General features: G+C 40.7%; 1 protein-coding gene across 1 annotated transcript in view; it reads right to left on the bottom strand.

The window, feature by feature from the left end:
• The window catches only part of ITSN2 (intersectin 2), a gene marked incomplete in the record, with an annotated part of 124,643 nt that overhangs the window by 95,365 nt on the left and 6,352 nt on the right, over positions 1-22,926 (bottom strand). Inside the window, 1 exon segment of the mRNA XM_034766612.1 lies at positions 14,883-14,946. Coding sequence (XP_034622503.1) covers positions 14,883-14,913 — 31 coding nt within the window.

The following is a 22,926-nucleotide window of genomic DNA, read 5'->3' on the forward strand; positions in this document are numbered from 1 at the left end:
ACACCTGTTCTTTGTGTTGTGTTATACAGATGAAAACAAGGAGGGTGGATTTTCACAGCACCTAATTCCACCCTAAAAGGAATGGGATATGCATATGGGAGGGATAAGCAATGGTTATAAGTTACTGAGCAGGACGCAGATATTAAAATTAAAATTTATTTTTAAAAACACGGCCAACTGTGGGGTAATCTTTTATTTGGGGGAAACTTTTCATTCAATCTCAATTTTCTTTCAACCAAACTGAAACCTGGCCAAAATTCTGAAGGAAAAAACCAAAAGCATCACCAAAGGTAATGAAAAAAAATCCTAAAAATTAGCTCATAATTCACTATCAAGGTTTCCATAAAACTATTCAATTGTCCCTCAAGTAATTCCTCCTGCCCACTGAAAAACAAGTTTGAAAAAATAATTCCTTTAGTAGAACACTCAGCAAGTTGCTTTGAAAGTCTATACAATACTTCCAGTGCTTTGAAATTTTGTAAGTACTGCTCCAATTTCAAAATTGGGAATGTATTTAATTCTTTGGACTCTTTAAACCTCTGTGACAGGCCCCCCCCCCCCCCCCCCGCTTCCCCAGGGTGCCACCTGATATACTGGGGTCTCACTGAGCCCGCCTGTTCCACAAGCCTGGGCTCCCACACCCTGTCCTGCTGTGCCAGGCCGTCAAGCCTTCTGCAGTGTGCGTGCGCACACACACACACATGCAGGGACACACCCAGCTGCAGAAAGATACACAGACACTGAGATCAGCTGTGTGTGGGAAGACTCAGCTCGGGGATTGCCCAGCATTCAAGTGCATACCTCCTTTGGGATGCAAACCCAAAATTATATGGTCTTGCACTGCATAAAAATCTACACAGCATAAGCTCATGAAATCCACCCCCTCCCTCAATGTGGAGAAAGATATGCTCAGCTTTTTGTCTCCTCCTCCACCCCCCAGTTATGAATGATACAAACGTTTTTTGTTTATTCTAAAACCAAAGTTTATTAACTACAAAAGGTAGATTTTAAGTGATTATTATGGATAGCGCACACATCAAAGCAGATTACTGAGCAAATGAAACAAAATACACTAAATTAACTGGTTAATAGTAGCAAATTATCACCCTAAATGTTGTTTTATGCAGGTTGCAGAGTTTCTTGAAGGTAACTGCATTGCCTGCAGCTTAAATCTCCGGGTATTCCTTTCACAGGCTAGACCTTTCTTGCCTGGGCTCAGTCCCTGGCCGCCCCAGCTTAGTTCCTTTGTTTCTTCAGGTGTTTTCAGCAGTCTTCCTTCTTGGGCAGGGAGCCAGTGGAGAAGAACCAAGATTAGCTCACTTCCCAGCCTTAAAAAGGATTTGCATAGGATAGGAATCCTTTGTTTTCCAGTTTGACCCCCACCCCCTCAATGAAAAAACACTGGAAGCCCAAGATGGTGTCCAGTACCAGGTGACATGATCACCTGACCCTGCAGTGCCAAAGCAGCATCCCAGAAAACTTCTCAGGAAGGAGGGAGATTAGCATCTTCAAAGACCTATTGTTCCACTTAATGACCCATTCAGGCTGTTTGCACACTGTCTGGTGGGCCTTCCCCAGGTGAAAACACAGCTGTAATTGTTAGAGTCAATATTCCTAACTTCAGATACAGAAATGATACAGGCCTAAAAATAGGATAATCACATTCAGTAAATCATAACCTTTCCAATGATACCTCATGTGACCCATCTTGATAAAACATTTCTTAGTTATGCCATATTCATATCATAAGCATATCTCTGAAGAATATGGGGCACAAGGTCACAATCTCTATCACTTTTGTTTTCCAAAAAGCCCTCCCAGTTTCCAGGGCTCACACCAAAATCAATAAGCACCAGGTTAACCTACACTTCGATATCCGCTACCTCCTAACAGCGCAATTCACCTGTTGTCCCAGGAAACCGTACTCTGCTTGTGTGTATAAACAAGGAGAGTTGGTCCTTTTTGACAACATCATCTTGTTAGGAACACAACTGTCTTGGTCTATTACATTAAATTCTTTACTTCTGCTGCTTAATATGGAGAGAGTAATGGCTAACCAAATAGAAGGATAGTGAGATACTGGAGAGAGAGAGTGTACAAACCACAACAATTCCTGCTGACCGCAGCAAAAATTATAGAAGCAATCATTACAGGTTCTAAATATATAGGAGTGTGAAACATACACAAGTAGTATGTATTGTGCTTGCAGCAGTTTATTAGCCTGGCCAATACAGATCTGTGTTCCTAAAGGCTCTGACAATAAAGCACCATAAAAACTGCATGGTAGAGTGGCTAGAGGTACAGAAAATGACTGTAAAAGCAACATCCCAAACCTTTTCCCTTATACCAATATGTTTTAATTATCTTCTGAAGCAGGCTGCCTAGCAACAGAAAAAGGGCTCGCTTTTCTATGGGCTTGACTGAGAATCAACAACAAAATGGTTCAGACCAACCCAAACACATTCACAAGTAGAGTCCTGCAAATATCCACTTTATATCCACGGACCATGTTTGCGGATCGTGGACTGGATGCGGATACACATTTTTTTATCTGCGCAGAGTTCTATTCACAAGTTCAGCGCGAGAGGAGACAATTAAGTTGGTCTGTTTAGCCTAACCCAGTGGTTCTCAACAAGGGGTACGTGTACCACCGGGGGGGTATGCAGAAGTCTTCCAGGTGGTACATCAACTCATCTAGATATTTGCCTAGCTTTAAAACAGGCTACATAAAAAGCACTACCAAAGTCAGTACAAACTAAAATTTCATACAGACAGTGACTTGTCTATACACTGAAATGTAAGTACAATATTTATATTCCAATTTATTTATTTTATAATTATATGGTAAAATGAGAAAGTCAGCAATTTTTCAGTAATAGTGTGCTGTGACACTTTTATATTTTTATGTCTGATTTTGTAAGCAAGTAGTTTTTAAGTGAGGTGAAATTTGGAGGTATGCAAGACCAACCAGACTCCTGAAAGGGGTAGAGTACTCTGGAAAGGTTGAGAGCCACCGGCCTAACCCAAAGAAGGCTGAGGAGAGATATGACTGCTCTCTATAAATACATCAGAGGCATAAACACCAGGGAGGACTTACAGGGTAGATAAAATCAATGATTTTTTTTTAAATAAAAAGGATATTTTTTATTTAAATTGGATTTGATAAAATGCTTTTTGAGGAAAAAAACCTATCTAAAGATAGTTTTAATTAAGATATATCTTTGAGTTATAATGTCTCATCATGGAATATGGATTATAAATTCTAATTCTATAGTATGAGACAATATATTCATGTAATGTTTAAGTTTTGTAAATGAATTCCAATAGTTTATTGATTAGGGACCCAATTTTATGGGTTCCAGGAGCTTCTGTATAGATTATTTAGGTTAATCTATCTACCCAATGGGACTCAATGCTCAGTCTAGAAGATACCATCAGAGATGCTTAGTTTTGCAGTTCTCAAACTGGATTTGTGTCTCTTGCAGTTCTCAAACTGTGGATTTGTGTCTCCATAAATAAATAATATATAGAGGTAAGAAATAACAGACCGCAACTCTATTGTCCCTTTGCAAAATCAATCCTTTACCTCTCTCTAAAAGTGCAAATTTTCAAAAAGTTCAATGAACAGAAGATTGTTGGGGGCGGAATAGATCTGAACAAGGAGAAGAAGTCTGGAGATAAATGTGAGAAGCGAGGGGACATATGCTTGTTTTGTTTTGTTAAAATATTACATGTTTACAGTTGAAGAAAAAAGTCCAGAATACTTAACGTTGTGGTTTTAGTTAAATAAAACAATTTAAATGTCTGTCTGGTGATGTTCTCCTCCTAGTACAGCATGGCAAGAAAATCCACCAAATATTAATGATTAACCTGTTGAATTGGAGATAGTTCACCTCCCAATGACTTCATAAATATCTGCTTCAATTACCTTTGGTAAATGAAATAACCAGTCATTCATTTTCTGTTATAGGTGTAAAACTAATCTGAAAAGTTTTCAAAATAAATCACTGTTTAAAAATGTAGTGTGTACCTTCTAAAAATGAAACCTACATCTCTCTCTGAGTTGTGAAGAATATGTATTAAGGTTATAACAACCAACAAGAATGCACTTTTATGTAGAAAACCATGATTAAATCACGTCTTCTTGACTAGTGATTTAAATCAATTTGATTTAAATTAAATCCACCCTAAAGAATAATCATGACTGCAGAAGAAATTGGGAGCCTAGCAGCAAAGAGTCTTGAAAATGTAAAATGCCTCTTATTGGTAGCCAGCTACTTCCCTGGAGGAGGAGTAGCTACACAGCAGCCTGTACTGGTGGCAACAGGGTCACAGCATTTGCCTTTCCATTTGAGAAAAGTCTTCATATTTCTCAGACTTTCAGAAAAGTGATTTCTTTGTTGATGGTAAGATGTTGTTTTTTGCCACTCAGCTCTATTTATAATTAAAACTATACTCCAGCAAGCTACGAATTTAATTAATTCCCCAGACATAATAATTCTAAATTGGAGGTGAGTTCCTGGTCCACGTGAGTCATGATAATCAGTAATTATAGAATGCTTTTTAACTTCAAAAAGCATACTATTAAGCCTCACAATACCCCAATGAAGTTAATTAACTAAATATTATCCCCATTTTACAGATGGAGAAACTTCAGTACAGAGAGAGACTCAGTGTCTTGTCGGAAGCCACACAACAGGTATGTCTACATTCCACAGTTAGCTTGGACAATTGGCATCCCGGACTGAACATTTGCGTTATTCTAGCCTTAGTATGAGCATTCCCACAGCAAAGTCCTACCTGTGTCCTCACTATTTTCGCACTCGCCCACGTGTGTCAGGGGGCATAATCCATGGTTCTTTGTGCTGAGACATTCTAGGATTCTTTCCCAAGCAATTGTGTCAACTGCAGAAGAACTTGTCTGTCTCTCAAAGGGAATTGTGGGAAGGGCATTGGAGGACTATCAGCACTCAAATGATCTTGCCTGCATCCTCACTGCAAAGTGGATGGGTTCTAGTCTGAGCAAAAGCACAGTCCAAGCTTTTACCGGATTCCCTCTCCCCCCAGCCAAGTAAACAAGTATAGGTTCAAGGCACAAATATGCATGTGCCTTGAGGAGTGTGTGTGTGGATACTAGGGGGCTTTCGTTAGGCAAAAAACACATGTAAGAGAATGGGCTGAGGCATGGGCTACACTTAAAACTTAAGTTGACATAGCTATGGTGGTCAATGATGTGAAAAAAATCCCCCCCTCCCCTGAATACAATAGTTATGTTGACCTAACCCCCGGCATAGATACTGCTAAGGCAACAGAAGAATGCTCGGGGAAGTGGAGTTCCTATAGTGCAGAAAAGCCCCTTCTGTCGCTGTAGTCTGTGTCTACATTACAGGGTTACAGCAGCATAGGTACGGCACCATAACTATGCCACTGTACTGTAGACATAGTCTCTGACTATAGTATAGACATGCCCAATGAATGAGATCCTAACTTCCAGTCCCCTGCTTCAACTACCTGACCGCACTGCCTTGTCCTGTGTACTGACTCCAGAGATTATTATTTATATAACCACAGCACCAAGGAGCCCTTTATGGTAGGTGCTGTACAAACAGAGAACAAAAAGATGGTCCCTCAAAGAGCTTACAATCTGAGTAATTTATTATACCACAGAGAATGATTAGCTAGGTCTTTCCCATCTACAGCTCCATGAGCTAAAGGGACAAACCTATTAGTTCCAAACTTTCCTTCATCTGTGTTTGTAACCTCTCTTACCACAGAATTCTCTAATACAAATTTAGTGCTGTCTAATTAAAGCATGCCTATAACTGGAATGCAGAAGTTGTAGATGTAGTTCTCTTTCCTGACTTGGGCAAAAGAACTAAATGTCTTGATAGCAACAGTTCTGTTCCACCTTGTATTTAGCTGTGACAGTCTGAGTTAGTTTCCCAGATTTGAAGGAGAGCTCCGTGTAAGCTTGAAAGCTTGTCTTTAGCCAACAGAAGTTGATCTACCTTGGCACTCACCTTGTCTCTTTGACAGCAACAGAACATTTACTGTTATTCTGAGAAATATGCACTTTTCATTAGCCTTTTGCCATTTTCAACATGCAACTCTCCCCCCTTTCTTTTCCCCATTCTTAAAACTGATTACATAATGGTGTACTCACCCAATGGCAAGCACTTATTTAATTAAAGAACCACAGAATTAGAGAAATGAAGGACTGGAAGGCACCTGGAGAGGCCATCTAGTCCAGCCCCCTGTGTTGAGGCAGGACCAAGTAAGCCTAGGCCATCCTTGACAGATGCTCGTGTAATCCCTGTTCTTAAAAACCTCCAATAACTGGGATTCCACAACCTTCCTTGGTAACCTATTCCAATATTTAACTATCCCTATAGTAAGAAAGTTTTTCCTAATATCTCCTATTTAACATAAATCTCCCTTGCTGCAGACTAAGCCTATTACTTCTTATCCTATCTTCAGTGGACATGGAGAACAATTGATCACCATCCTGTTTATAACAGCCCTTAACATATTTGAAGACTGGTGTGAAGTCCCCCTTCCCTCATCTTTTCTCAAGATTAAATATGCCTTTTTTTTTTAAACTTTTCCTCATAGGTGAGGTTTTTCTAAACCTTTTATCATTTTTGCTGCTCTCCTCTGGACTCTCTCCAATTTATCCACATCTTTCCTATAGTGTGGCCCCGAAAACTGGACACAGTACTCCAGCTGAGACCTCATCAGTGCCAAGTAGAGTGGAACAATTACCTCCTATGTCTTACATACAACACCCCTGTTAATACACATCAGATTAGCCTTTTTCACAACTGCATCACATAGTTGACTCCTATTGAATTTGTGATCCACTCTAACTCTCTGATCCTTTTCTCCAGTACAGTATACTGCCTAGCTAGTTATTCCCCATTTTGCAGTTGTGCATGTGATTTTTCCTTTTTAAGTCTAGTACTTTGCAATTGTCTTTACTGAATTTCATCTTGTTGATTTCAGACCAATGTTCCAATTTGTGAAGGTTGTTTTGAATCCTAATCCTGTCCTCCAAAGTGCTTGCAACCCCTTCCAGCTTGGTGTCATCTGCAAATTTTCTACTCCATTATCTAAATCATTAATGAAAATATTGAATAGTACCAGACAAAGGACAGTCTTCTGAGAGATGCCACTAGGTACTTTCCCCTCAGTTTAACAGCAAAATATTGATAATTACTCTGAGTATAGTTTTTTAACCAATTGTGCACCAAGATTACAGTAATTTCATCTATTCTAGACCACATTTCCCTAGTTTGTTTATGAGAATGTCATGTGGGATTGCACTAAAAGCCTCACTGAAATCAAGATACACCTCTACCCTGATATAACGCTGTCCTCAGGAGCCAAAAAATCTTACCACATTATAGGTGAAACCGCGTTATATCAAACTTGCTTTGATCCACCGGAGTGCGCAGCCCCGCCCCCCCCAGAGCGCTGCTTTACCGCGTTATATCCAAATTCGTGTTATGTCGGGGTAGAGGTGTATATCACATCTACTCCATCCCCCCCAAGTTCCCGTTAGGCTGCGCAGCCGCCTATTAAGCTCTGTGCAGGGGCTCCGGACTGCGGCGGGGAGTGATGCCTCCTCCCAACACAGATCTGCCGCGGCACCTCTCCCCACCAGCCCCAGCATGGACCTGCCCTGGACTTGCCACGGCCAGGGGACAGGCGCCCCTCCTCCAGCCCCAACACGGACCTGCCCCGGACTTGCTGCGGCTGGGGAAGAGGAGCCTCTCCCCCCCCAGGCCAGGTGCTGCTGCGAGGAGAGAGAGCTGAGGGGAGTCCTCTCTCCCTGCTGCAGCTCCCAGGCAGCCTGCACCTCACATCCCACATCCACACCTCCAACCAGAGCCCTCACCCCTCCTGCACCCCAACTCCCTGCCCCAGCCCAGAGACTGCTCCTGCACCCAAAACCCCCATCCCTGGATCCCTGGGCCCACTCCAGAGCCCGCACCCCCCACACACCAACCCTCGGCCCCAACCCTGAGCCGCCCCCTCCCCCCACTCCGAATCCCTCGGTCCTGCTCCTGCCGCATGAATTTTGTTATGTGCATCAATATGGATGTGTGTCACACATCACCTCCATATTGGTGCACATAACAAAATTCATTCTGCACATGTGTGGGAAAAATTAGAGGGAACACTGGCCAGTGCCCTGTCAAAGAAGGAAACTGGTATGGCGTGACACAATTTGTTCTTGACAAATCCAAGTTGGTTCTTATTTATCACTAATTTATTACTTTTTAATCTATAGGGCAGAACACAATTTCTATTGTGGTGGCGCCCTGCAGCTAGGGCCCCCAGTGTGGCACTGTATAAACACAGAGCAAAGAGATGATCTTTTTCCCCAAAGAGTTTATAATCCAACTAATTTTTTTTTTTTTTTTGCTTTTTATGTAACTGCGTTCACATTTTTATTGAATTAGTGTTTTGTTTTTCCATTCTCTTGTAGCAACAAGAACATCTATAAAACTGTTACCATTAGAACCTTGTTCATTTTCTTCCATTTCTCACATACAACTCTACCCCGATATAACGCTGTCCTCGGGAGCCAAAAAATCTTACCACGTTATAGGTGAAACCGCGTTCTATCGAACTTGCTTTGATCCGCCAGAGCGCGCAGCCCCACTCCCCCAGGGCGCTGCTTTACTGCGTTATATCCGAATTAGTGTTATATCGGGTCGCTTTATAGCGGGGTAGAGGTGTACATTGGTAATAAATAACTTGAAAACTCATTCCACACTGTTTTATGAAAGCCCATTCTGAACCAAGAAACAGTATTTGTCCTTTGAAAGCTGTAGTTATTATTCTAGTCTACAATGCTTACAAACCAAGACTATTCTGAAATCAAATTTAACTTTTTCTGTTCCTTGTCTCTTGCCTCAATACATTGGTACACATACCAGGTTGAACCTAACGTCTTTCAGCCTCTGGACTTCGAATACAAGCACGCATAAGAAAATCAGGTGGATCTACAGATAAACTTAAGTATCTTTTTCTCAGCTTTGGAAAGCAACAGCTATTATCCACTACTGAGAGAGAATAATTCTCATTTAGGGCAAATGCAGCAGATGATTCTAAATAGATTGACATGCCTCAGCTAGTCTCCAGGACACCCAAGTAAGGCTAACATTATTAGACTGAACTCTATTTTCAATTAGTAAAATCCAATTCAAGTCATGGGGTTGGACAAGTGTGGAAAATGAATGAGTTATGTGTATTTTATGAATATCAGATGCATCTCAGTTTATCTGTGTGATATTATCCTCCCTGAATGTAAGGAGTTAAATCAAAGGAGGCTGTTGGAGGAAAACAAACAGGAAAGGAAACAACAATAAGATAAGGTAGTGGTTCTCAATCCCAGGTCCAGGGATCCTTAGGGGTCCGCTAGCATAATCAAGGGGGTCTGTGAACTGATTGGTCCCTCCCAAAGGCGATGCAGGGGGGAAGGGGGGAGAAACACGCAAGATCACATGCCCACGCCCCCTTCCCCCCCGTTTTCTACCTTCCAAGGAGACTAGGGTTGCCAACCTTCCAATCTCACAAAAACGGACCCTCTTGCCCTGCCTCCTTCCCCCGAGGCCCTGCCCAGGCTGCACTTACTTCAGGTGGCTCCCGGAAGCAACTGGCATGTCCCTCCAGCTCTTAGGTGCAGAGGCGGCCAGAGGGCTCTGCACGCTTGCAGGTGCCACCTCCTCAACTCCATTGGCTGGGAACTGCGGCCAATCGGGAGCTGAGAAGCCGGCGCACCGAGTGCGGGCAGTGCGCAGAGTCCCCCGGCTGCCCCTGCACCTAAGGACAGCAGGGACATGCCACGCAGAGCTGGGGCAGAGAGGGAGCCTGCTTAACCCTGCTGCGCCGCCGACTGGACTTTCAGTGGCCCAGTCAGCGGTGCTGACCAGAGCCGCCAAGGTCCCTTTTTGACCATGTATGCCGATTGAAAACCAGATGCCTGGCAACTCTAGAGGAGACACATCCAGTGGGGCTTCCGCAAACTCTGCCCCACAGAGCAGTGGGGGTGGGCAAGGCCTCAGGATGCCTCTTGCCAGAACGCCAAGCAGTGAGGAGGCAGCGGCTCCCCCAGCGGCTGCACTCACCACGTGTCTGTGCAGCGCGGGGAGGAAGGAAGCAGCAGGATGGCTGGCTGTGGGCTGAGGCTCCCAACCACGCTACAAGGAGCTAGTTCTCCTTCCTTGCTGCTGCAGTCCCAGCACTTCCCAGCTTTGCAGAACACCCACTGAAGTGAATCAGGGGTTGAAGGAGGTGCTTCCTCCCAGAGTCCTGCCATGCAAGGCTGGGCTAGCCCCCATTATCCTCTCCAGTTGCCCCTGGTCCCTCCCCTGCAGCCATAGCTGCTGGATCCTGCCCACCCAGGCCCGTCAGGTAAGCGGAGATGTCAAGCTCCTCTTGTGGGGCCTCAGAGCCTGGCTGGGCCAGGGGAGGGGGAGAGGCCTGCAGGGAGGCACTGATGGGCTGGTGCTGTGTCCCAAACCTGCACCAGCCGCGCTGCCACCATGACAGGGAATGCAACACTGCCTCCCACCTCGAGTGAGAGGCTGCAGGTACCCCCTCCAGCATCCCTCTAATACCCCTCCCAGTACACACACACACACACCCCTCCAGCACCCTCCCAATACCCCTCCCAGTACACACACACACACACCCCTCCAGCACCCCCCAAATACTCCATCCCAGTACACGCCCTCCTCCAGCCCTCCCCCAAATACCCTCTGCCAATAAACATACACCCCTCTAATACTCCCATATATCACCTAGCAATGCTGTAATTTATCATTAGTATCAGGTAAACTGTCAATATTTTAATTTGCTGTGTTTTTTGTTGATCTGTTCACATAATAATAATTTCTCTATAGTAATATTTGTGATAACTACTAAAATAACGTGAAAGAAACAAATAATGAGAAACAAAATAATGAAGGGGGATCTGCAGGTTTGTCTATTGAAGTTTAGGGCTCCCTGGTTAAAAAAAGGCTGAGAATCATTGAGGTAAGGTACAGGCCAAGAGAATACCAAGTGTCCCTGAGGAAACAATGGGGAAGCTATTAATTGGGGTATACCCCTGGCCTGGCTGCAGCTAGGCTGGGAAGGTTTATTCTTCCTAGATCAAAACCCAGGATGGCTGTGTTTACACTGCCACTTTCAGTGCTAAAACTTTAAGTTTTAGTGCTGAAAAGACCCAGTACAGACAGCGCTTTATCACCGGGAACTACCACCACTCGTTCGGGGTGGTTTGGGGTTTTTTTTAATTGCCGGGAGAACTCTCCCCTGGCAATAAAGCGTGTCTGCGCTATAACATGGGCAGCATAGACATACCCGATCAAAAGAGATACTACTAAAACCTTAAAGATTCTGCCCTAGGGAAGAAAGGGTTTGAATGGGCAGCAGTTGGTAGAGATGGCTCTCTTACAGAGAGAATCACAGAAGATGTGCTACAACTCAGCAGTCTGCTTCTCCCAGGCCAGAGACTGAGACAACTGGGCTGAATGAAACTTACCAAACCTTGCCAAGAAAAATTAAGGGTTAGGTAAGGAGAAATAGGAGTTAAATATGTTTTAACCCTTGTCTCTAACTGCTATGTATCTTTGGGTGAATGAATACATAATTCTTCGTTTTGAAGAAGCTGCTTTTGAATCACATTAATCAGCCACTGTCACAGGCTCCCAGAGGAAAAGGGCTTATAGGTGCCAAACAGCTGAGCCAATTGGGTTAACGCAGATGGTAAATGGGGGTTTGCCGGTCAGAGATTCAGTCTAAGAGTGGTAGGACTGCGCAGTTTCACCAGAGAGGAGTGAAGGTAGAGAAACATGTCCCCAAAGGTATAGACTTGAGAGGCACTAAACAAGGACTAAAGTTCATCTCACCCTGTAATTGTGACGATAAGTATAAACAACAGGATTTGGCTTTCAGCCTTCCATCATAAAGCTCTCTCTCTTCATTGGGGGAACATTTGAGAAGAACAAGCTTCATATTCTGTATTTCTCAAGACTACGTATGGGCTTCATCAATGCCTTCCTCTTTTAACAGTCATTTTAAAACTAGACTTGCCTCCATCCTATGCAAATAAGTAGCAAAATAAAAGCCAATTAAAGTCAGAGTGCTGTAAAATTTTGCTTGAAGAGTCACCAATCGCACACAGGAAAATTAGCGAGACATTCTGCTATGGTAATACAAATAATAATACTTAGAGAAAATTATTTGGATTTCTTTTGTTACTACTAGTAAAGGGTATTTGCATAAAAAGGGAACATTTGTTGCTTGCTGGCTCATGTGCTGCTGGATTCTTATTGGCTCAGTTGTGTGACGCAGATCGGCGCTTACGTCAAACTCTCAGCTATTTGGATATTGGGACATAGTCTAAGTATGGCTCTGTTTAGGTGTTTCTACTTACTGAGAAGTTAAACACACACACACACACACACACCGTATTGCTTCTCATCTATAGATCTCAAAGCATTTTGCAGAAGTGTGTATTGTTATCCCCATTTTACAGATTTCAAACTGTAGACAGGAAGGATGATTGGAGTCTGTGGGCACTACCCCAATACAAATAATAAGTAACTTGCCTATGGTTTCACAGGGGAGTGAATGACAGAGCTGAGAATACAACTCTGGTCTCCAACTCAGAGTCCAAGAGTTTATCCAATGGACCTCACTATTTGCCCAGAACAGACATTCATCACTACGTGGTGATCTGTGTGATATAAATTCCAAAACACACAATACCTTACATAGGTCATGCACCTTTAACCAGTTCACCTGCACCTCTCCCTCTAATCTATTTCTACCAAGACTACTTGTAACAATCTAAACTTCTGAATTATTTTCATATAGCAGCCATTTTTGTGTGGAACCGAGATTTTATTGGCACTCATCTGGGATGAGCTGCTTAATACAAATTACTTCAATTGAAGAATAAATGGTAGAAGCAGATAATCCTGTTTTAATGGAAATAGCATTAGTAATTTTAAAACAGGGAAGAAGAATACAGACTACATAAACAGAATAGTTTCTACAGAAAAGGTTGTTCAATGTTTACCATGAAATCTCAGTAGGATTTTAAACCTCTCTCTACCTAACTTGTTTCAACTGCACTTAATTTTGATTAAACAATATGAATGCATAACTACATGCACTCAGATGTGTTTCACAAGGAAGTGGTTTAACTAAAGGCACAGACTTCACATAGCAGACTGCAAACTCTCTGAGGTGAATCTCCTTAAGTTTACTTGGCATTGTTCCTCCTTTGAGAGCAAGGGAGAGGGAGCAAAGTTTGCTGTGGTACAGACTGAGAAGCTGTTCAGCTCTCCAAACCAGCAATTTTTTGAGATCCAGAGGTTCTGTGCCTGAGTGCTGCTTCTCTGCCCCCTACAGCCTTCTCCCAGTGCCCAAGTGGACTGAAGGGATGGGGGTGGTGTGTGAAGACAAAGCACAAGACTGCATTAACTTTAGGCAGAGATTCACCATAGGGGACAGCAAGGGGACAATGACTGGAGATAAACTAGCCCTGAATCACAAGAACGGTTTCCATGGGATTTGGGGTGGGGAATACTGCCAAAGAATCAGCACTTTAAAAATAAAAAACAAAAACAAAAAAAGCCCAACAATAGGAAAAATAAAACAGGACTCCACTAAGTTTCTGTCCCATCTGTCCAATGAAGTGGAAAAGACAATGTGGTACTCATCTTGTTTTGCCTAAGAATTCAGGTATGCAATACATGGATTTATTTTGTTCCAACTTCTACTATTATACTAATTTTTAAAGCAATACTGAAACATTATTTCTGGATTCTGCTACAGTTGCCATTTACAGTATAACAGTGTGTTGGTGAATAGCACCATAATGGTTGCTATTCACCAGTATAATGGTTTTACACATTTATTGAAAACATCCATAACATGGCTGTATAACTAAATTAGCTACCATAAACTCTTAGTCTTTCTTATATTTATCAACTCAAACAACAAACCAGACAAATTGCAGATTTTTTACGCAACTGTCAGATTTTCCCCCACTTGGCAGACAGAGCGTGTTTTGCCTCTAACCATTCTTTTTCATTTTTGGGAGCTTCAATTATAGCAATGAAGTCACCAGGTAAAATGGCATAAAAACTTCCAATTTCTCAGCATATTTGGCAATGTGTTTCTTTAAGGCAGGCTATTCCCTTTAGAAACAGAGTGATTCAACTGACTAACACATAGTCAGAAGTTGCAGAGCATCTTTTAAAGTTTTATCTGGAGTATGTCTTTGAAAGGAAACTGAAAAAAACATGAACTTCTGCATTATTTTGCACGATAACAACGTAAAATCAAGAGGGAAAATATTTAAGATTTATCTGCACATTTTGAGCACATTCTGTATTGACTGTGAATAATCAATTAATTGAAATATTTTAGTTTAAACTAAATAATATTTACCATATCTAAATTAAAACATATCAAAATCCTATGCCATATTATACAAACTCAAATACCTATTCTGTTAATTAATGGTTACTTAGTTTATTCCTCATCTGAAGTCATTCAGTATTCAAAATACAGTCATGTTTCGGCATGTAACAACCCCTTCAATTAACTAAAATTACTAGATGCTCCAGGCATACATGCACGCTTAATTATACTACAGTACAAACTTGTGCTGAATTCCTAGAGTATAGACTATACATCAGAAGTTATAAGCAACAGTAAATATGCTACAGCAAGTTGACAAAAACATTGAGGCATATGTTGCAATCAGTTAATTACTAATATTATTGATATTAAATATAAAGACAAAAAAAGCACTCTCCGACCCCACATAAATGAACCCAGACCAAGCTACTTACCATTCATGGCTGTGGGAAACTGAGCCATCATGGTCCTGAATGTGCTCTGCTAGCTCTTAGCCATCTGCAATATAAAAACATTGTCCCATTAATAATGCAACAAGGGCAGAACACAGTTTAGTGCTCCTGCTGAGCAGAGGGAATGTCTGTCCTCTTCAGCTCACACTTCCGGAAGCAAACAATGCAGGGCTTCAAGCTGCTACTGAACATACTGAATTTGCATTTGGAAGTAGGTGGGAGATTTCTGTAGGTGGGAGATTTTTATTTGGTATGCAGTGCAGTCTTGAACCTAGAATCACATTCTTAAAGGAAAATGGCATTCGTTGTACTGTGTGTACTGCATAAGATACACACACACACACACACACACGAACATATACTGTTCAGAACAATCCTTCACTGGAAGGAGGATGGACTAGACAACCTAACAAATGTTTTTCAGCCCAAACTTCCATGATTTACTTGAATATTTATCAAAATTAAAATTATAGTTGACATACTTGAAAATAATACTTCTGCTAATAAAAGAAAGAACAATATTGAAATTCAGTAGTTCAAATATTGGATAAATAACTTTCCACAGAACTTACAAAAGCATGATTAGTGGAAATGACCCTGCATACTTCATTCTGTAAAATAACTAGCTCTAATCAAATCATGCAGCAGTCTATTTTCCAGCATATAAAACTGAAAATTGTTATAAAGTCAATTATTTTTGTTATATTATCAAAAACAAAAAGTATCATCATCAGAGCGGTTCTTAATATAACATACTTTCAGAATAAGAAATGTTAAAATGCTGCCTGTCACATTTTGTTTTGCTAGTCTGGTCCCATTTCAAGAGTATTTAACATTTTATTTATTAGCTCTTTATATTTGCAAAACATTAACTAATTCTCAAAACATTCCTCAAACTTAGGCACTTTCCCCGTTTTACAGATAGGGAACACCCATAAAAAATTAAGACAACATACACACGGCATTGCTTCAGATAAAATCATTTCATTTTGACTACCGTTCACTAAGGAGCCACAAAAGCTTTAAATCTGGAAACATTTTTGTAGTAATGGTATGTGATGTGAAATTCTGCATAACACAGTGGCAATTTTATTAGGTTAAAATATGAAAAAAACGCAATAAAAAAAATTAAGAATGGGGTTGGGGGGGAGGGCAGGAAAGAATCTACTCACGAAATAGCACTAGCCAACAACAACAGAATCCCGCAGTGCAATTACTCATCCCAGTGTTCAGATGCTTCTAATATTCTAATTTCTGTATCACATTTCAGGTAACTATTATGCCCCCCTCCTTCAGTGATTAAACACCTGTTCAAATACATTTTCAAAAATATTAAAGGTACAGAAACTTTTTTTTCTGTATGGTGTTGCTTATTCTGGCATATCTGATTGTTTTATTGGTTGCAAAAAACATGCAGTTGCTTCCAGAAGCATTCAAAAAATTTCCTTGCAGAGTATAGAGTATTTACTACACACTTATGCACTAAATGGAAAATGTTAGGAATCACTCTGTACCAGTACTCTACATGTATATTCTAGACACAATATTTATAATGTAGGCTATACAATGGGCTAATTTTAGATAAAGAATTTGCCTTCATTGGTTGGTTTGTGCATTGCATAGCCACATGTTGACTGTGATAGATCATCCATCCCCAAATGAGTGAAAACCAAAGTTAACCCATTATACACTGCTTATATAACTGCCTAGTGAAGAAAGAATTACACAGTACAACTGTTTTTTATATAACTCTCTTCACAGTAGTATCACAAGACCCTTTACATTCTTTTTTTTAATATAGAAATGGATGGTGAATCCATTGATCTATCAAGTGTGATACCAGGGATCAATTGAAGAAAGAACAGAGGGAGGCAAAAGAAAGGCTGAAAACTTTTCCAAGAGGATGAGAAAATTAAAATGAATTTGTATATTTTTAGGTTGCCTTCAACGTCTCTTCCTAGGTACTAAAAATGAAATAACAGAGGACAATTCCTCCCTATTTATAACTTTCCAGCTGAACATGAAGTTCTATAAAAGCTGTACTTTTAAGAACTGCTAGAAAAGAACTCTAGGCTGAAATACTGCAATAGGATGAGAATGAAGAACCCACCTGAAATCAATAGGGTAAAAGTCAATAGGGCTGTGCACGGACACCAGGGTTGATCTGTATGGATCTTATTGCAGGATTGGGGTATAAAATTTTAACTGATTAAACCCATCCTCTTGAATGATTCATTTTGTTCTCTCCTTTGCAGATCACTCTTTATTTTTAAAAAGGGGGGCGGGGAGGGGAATGCCTGACATTCCACCTACCCAATACTACCAAAAAATCTTTTTGGCTTGTTTTTTAACCTTAGGGTTATGAAGAACATCAAACTATAAAATAAATCCCTCAAACAACCCCTGAGAAAAAAGCCTAAATAAACAGCTAGGCCTTGGAAATGCTGCATAAGTCTAACCACCTCAGACTTTTTGGAGAGGACGTGTGCCTGGGGAAAGCAAAAGCAATTTCCAAACAAGAGGGCCCTCTTGGGGAATGCTCTAACTCCAGCGTCCATATACAAAAGTCAAGCTATTGTCAACTCAAGCACCCCACCTGTTCTCAACTGCCAGGTTAAAAACCATGAGGCGAGAGGCAGTCTCTAAGATCCCATCTAACTGCAGAAAGCTAGTGTGTTTTGCGTCCCCGTTACAACATGGTACTGCCAAACAAGGCTATAGCTGTGTGCATTACAAGACCATACCATGTTTCAGCCATACCTCATACTATTGTATTGTATCTAGATCCAATCACACAGCAGCTTTCTGAAATGCAAGACCTAAGATGCACCAAATCTAAACCCTTAAGTGATAATCCAGGTAGGGAAGTGCTCCATGCCTGAAAGTCCTGAGTATGTGGGAGAAATTGCACCTCATACAGAAGCAACCAGACTTCAGAATGCAGACATGTAAAGGGATCCAGATAGAGTTCTTATGTCTCGGCATCAGCTCTTGGGCCCTATGCCCCCTCTTGTGTAGCACAGTTCCATTAGAGCCAGGCTGCCAGAGTCTTACCAGCCATAAAGATTTCTGAACCCAAAAGCATGGGAGGGCGGAAGGGTCTCCCACAATACGAAAGGACACGCCAGCAAACAGCTGTTTGGCGGTGCTTAGGACTTTCTGGGAGGGAGGGGGAGGAGTGGAGACGTGGCGCTTCCCCGCTCCTTCCCAGCGCTTCATGCTTAGGACTTTCTGGGAGGGAGGGAGAGGAGCGGAGACGCGGCGCTTCCCCACTCATCCCCCTCCCTCCCAGCGCTTCTCTGCCACCAAATAGCTGTTTGGCAGCGCTTTGGACTTTCTGGGAGGGAGGAGAAGGAGCGGAGACGCGGAGCTTCCCAGCTCTGGGAGGGAGGGGGAAGGCGCAGGGAGGGGGAGGAGGCGGAGAAGAGGAACTTGTGCAATGCTCCTTTGTAAAGTCGCTGCTCTCCCACAGAATCTTACAAGCAGCAGACAGAGCAGGCAGCCAGACAGACGTTATAAGGGAGCATTGCACAACTTGAAACAAGCATGTTCCCTCATTGAGCAGTGATGTAACTTTGAAACAACGTTAAGCGTGAGGACGTTAAGTGAGGAGTTACTGTATTTATTTGCCTGTATTATTGCAGTGCCTAGAGGCGCCCAGTCCCCCTCATGAATTTGGGTGGGTAAAGGGGTAATGCAGTGCGGGCCAAATAGTTCTACTATCCCCACATTTCCAACCAGGGCACTCACTGACCCAAATTCCTCAGATACAAACCCCCACAAAACTGTTTCCATGGGACTGAGGGTAAGAAACATGCTGGCCACTAAGAAAGAACTCCGACTCTATGCAGTCACAGTGCCCCTAAGGTTTGGATATTATTCAGAAATCAAAGTGGATATTAGTTTATTTTCACAAATTCCAAGTCTGGTAATCCATTAGTCACCATATAACTACATCCTAGCATCCTTCATAATGCAGCAGTTCCTCTTATTCTCAGTTGATGGTGCAATTTCAGTGAAAGATACTAGATCTACACTGGACTTTCTAGGTTAGAAATGACTCTAGATAACTTTTAAATTACAACAAAACTTGGAAATTTCTAAAGAACATTTTATGTAACACCACAGAGGGACACACTGCTGTGTAATAAAGTATGCCAAACAAAGAAAAGAATCCCTAATCAGAAGAGATTATAATCAAGTAACAAGCAGGTTACAACAAACATAGAATAGAAAATTACCTTTACAACTGGAATATTCCACACAAAGTTGGATTTGCTTGAAGTGTTTTGGAAGAAGGAATTTTGTTTGGCGAACATTAACTGTTAAGATGTTCCAAGCATAGGGCATAAAATATGAAGCTGGTAAAGGAGATGTCTTAACAAAAAAGTCATCAACAATCTCACACCAGTAAAGGGAACAGGCTGGCATAAAACCAAAGCCTGAAGTTTACAACAACTGTAATCCAACTCGGAAACCTTTTGATTAGAAGTGTAATGTCTGGAGCATAAGGCATCACACATGATGAAAACAGGAAAAGTTGGACCTCAGTAGGTTTAAATAACAGAACTGATACATTCTTGTAAACAGATCACCTGACCAATCATAATATTACAGCAGCAATTCTGTTTTCCCAGCCTGACCTAATCAACTGCAGTTTCTCCACCAGTTCCCAACACTTACTGTAGTTTTGAAGTGAGGAAATGAAGAGGAGACTGAAGGAGAGAAGAGGTAAGAAAAAAGCTAGAATTAGAATATAAGAAAAAAGTAATTTCTTCACTCAAAATATTTTTACTTGTTCTTATTCTATGTGAAACTTACATAGCATATGCTTTCCTAATATTTAATTTCTATTTGAATCAATCACATACAAATATTTCCAGAAAAAAAACTAGCAAAAAACTGCTATTAGGCAGGAATGATTAATTAGTTAAATAGTTAGATCACACCAGTTCATTTACAAGCAGGTTGATAAATATTCTGGAAGCCGTGGTTCAGACACCCCACTCCTAAAAGAGCAACATAATTGAAAGGGGAAGTGTTGGAGAAGAAGTGAATGGACAGTGCAAAATCAATCAGCAAGAACACAAACTCCGGAGGTTGCTATCTAATTGATTTACAAAGGAAATGTAATACATACTGGCAACGTATTAACTTGGAATAATGAACACTCTGGACTAAGAGAAATAATATCCTAAATAGGATGTCTACACTATTACTGGGAGGCCAATTTTATTTTTAATTTTTATTGGTAGTCCATTAAGTGTGCTACAGGCTATAAATGTTGATATGAACTACTGTATTAAGTAGCTGAGTCTAGGATGGATGCTAAAAAAATGTAAATAATGATAAAAAAAATGATGGGGTACCTCAACAACCATAACTTTGTGGCAGAGGGATTTTCCTGAAGCAGGTAATAGTTTTAAGTGGAAAATACTAGCTTTATGACATATTGATCAGTCTGCTGTCTAGGTTGCACAATTATCAGAACTATATTAAGAAAGCACAAATATCTTCTTAAGCACGTAGTTATTGGGGGTAGTGGGAAGGATTCATTTAACAGTATCACTTTTAAACCAGCTGCTCAATTTCCTGCTATTATACTGATTTACAGAGTTGTAATTATTTTAACTGGCGCATAATGGCAACAGGAAACCTACCTAAATTAGAAGTTGATTTATTGAATGAAGGCCTTGATATCTCTCTTCATTTTCTTAAATATTTGGAGTGATCCAATTGGGGCAGAGTGGTTCAACAAAAAAAGTGGGGAAGAATAAGCTACTCAGAATTACTGGCTAGCTCAAGAACAGAATGAAAAGTGGTTCTCCTTACTTAAGTATAAAATGGATATTTCCTTAGTCACAGGTGATACCTGGACAAACTAGGAATTGTTAAGAAAGCAAAAAACAAGCTAATGGTGTGGATCAAATGAGAGCCTAAACATAAGCCAAGCAACAGGAACCAATTACACACACACACAACGAAAGTATATGAAGTGATACGGTTAGTTTGCCTGCCAGTAGGTATAGTGATGGCATTTTTCACTAGCTTAACTATTCTTGGCTTATCCTTACAAGCAGACAGAGCTAGCTCAAAGAAAAACATTTAGGTTTAGTCTACACTACAAAGTTTTATTGACATAGCTATGTCAGTTAGTAGTGTACAAAAAAAAAAAAAAAAAAAAAAAAATCACACCTCTAGTCAACACTGCTATGCCAGCAATACCCCCAGTGTAGATGCAATTATGCCACCAGAAAAGTGGCATAGTGCTGGTTTAGCTATGCTGGCAGAAAAACCTCCTTCTGTTGATATATGCCATTTCTATGCTAGAGGGCTGTGTTGGCATAGCGACACTAGTATGGCTATACCGGCAAAGTATTTGTAGAATAGACAAGCCCTTATTTGAAATCTCGGATTTTGTTGTTTTTCCCTATTCTATTGCCAGAATCTTTATTTTGATTCTGAATCTTCTATTCTGGATGTATCTCTTGGAAGCCTAACCATGTACAAAAATCTCCTTCTATTCTTTCTCACAAGCACAAATTAACACTGGAAAGCCCACCATAAAGCAAGAGAGATATCTGTCTTCCTGATAATGCAGCAAATACCATGGAGTACACTACAGCACTATTTTCTCTTCAGGATGCAACAGATCTGCTCTTCGACTTGTTGTTCCAACACTTGTCCAAGAAAAAGAGTTCAAAATATACAGTCTGTGGATCAAAGGAGCTTAGTGCAGTTAAGCAGAAAAAGATACAAGACACATGAGAAATATATGGAGGGTAATCTTCTATGCCCAACATCTCAAAAGAATAATCTGAATATGCTGTTTATAAAATTCTTGAAGCATTTTTAGGGGAGGGAGGAGAATTATTTAAATCTGGATTCACATCTAAAGAAGAACTGATGCTAATTTTTTTAATACCAATATAAAGTACACCATGTCCACATCAGTAGCTAGCTATAACTGTTATTGGCAGGTTTAGTATGGTTTAACTGACCAGCACAGGCAGGTATTTTTGTCTAAAAAGGAAGCTGTACATCACCAAGGAAGTAAGACTGTAGTGCTTTGCTTTTTAAAAGAACAATATATTTCTAACAGTCTTCAGTTAAGACTCTCAATCCACAGTGTGATAGAGGTCTCCTACCAAAACTGTTTTTAAATACAACTGTAAATTAGCATGACTAGGGTCTTAGTGTGACTAGGGAGCACATTTGCAGGTGTACATTCCTGAAGATATTAGGGTGCCTTAAGAAAAATAACTAAAAATCTTACCTGGGAAAAGTAAAATACCCATAAAATACCTAACCTGCAGTATTATGATTTTATCTGCTTCTTAACAATTTTATTTTAATTTTCAGAGTCCTCTGGGTTATTCAGATGCAGACAGGTGATGGAAACCATAGACAACACATTACTAGGGCACAATGGAGAAAACAGATGGGGCATTCAACTGGAATTTCTCCTTTCAACTTTAAACACCAAGTACCAGATTATACAATATACTAACACTTAAACCATTAGAAACAACAGCAAATGTACAAATAAGGCTTTGTAATGGATTAGGTGCCACTTTATCTTGTACTGCAGTCTTAAGTACACTAAATGATACCTAACTTGTCCTTGGACCAAGAGCACACATTCAGTAGAATGGTAATCGTATGACCTTCATTCATAATTGGCTACACTAAATTATTTTTGTGTGTATGTGTTTTAAGTGAGGGATAGTTTGTAATATCTTTATATAAATTATTTAAAATGATCACGATTCTTGGCTTTCAAAATATTGTGCTAAAGGCAGTGTACCAAAAAAATCAGAGGCAGTTTGTAATGTCATAATATGCTGATAGCCATAATGGGAAATGTTTTGCCCTGCAATAGTCATATTTTTAGAATTGATGGGGATGTTTCAGAAGAGAATGACACCCATCTCCTGTTGTCCACCACTATTACTTCACTTTATAAGATTACAATGTTGTTGAATCACTTAACTACATATAGATAACATGAGTCATGGTTAATGCC

The sequence above is a fragment of the Trachemys scripta genome, chromosome 3 (assembly GCF_013100865.1).
Source record: "Trachemys scripta elegans isolate TJP31775 chromosome 3, CAS_Tse_1.0, whole genome shotgun sequence".
Lineage (NCBI taxonomy): Eukaryota > Metazoa > Chordata > Testudines > Emydidae > Trachemys > Trachemys scripta.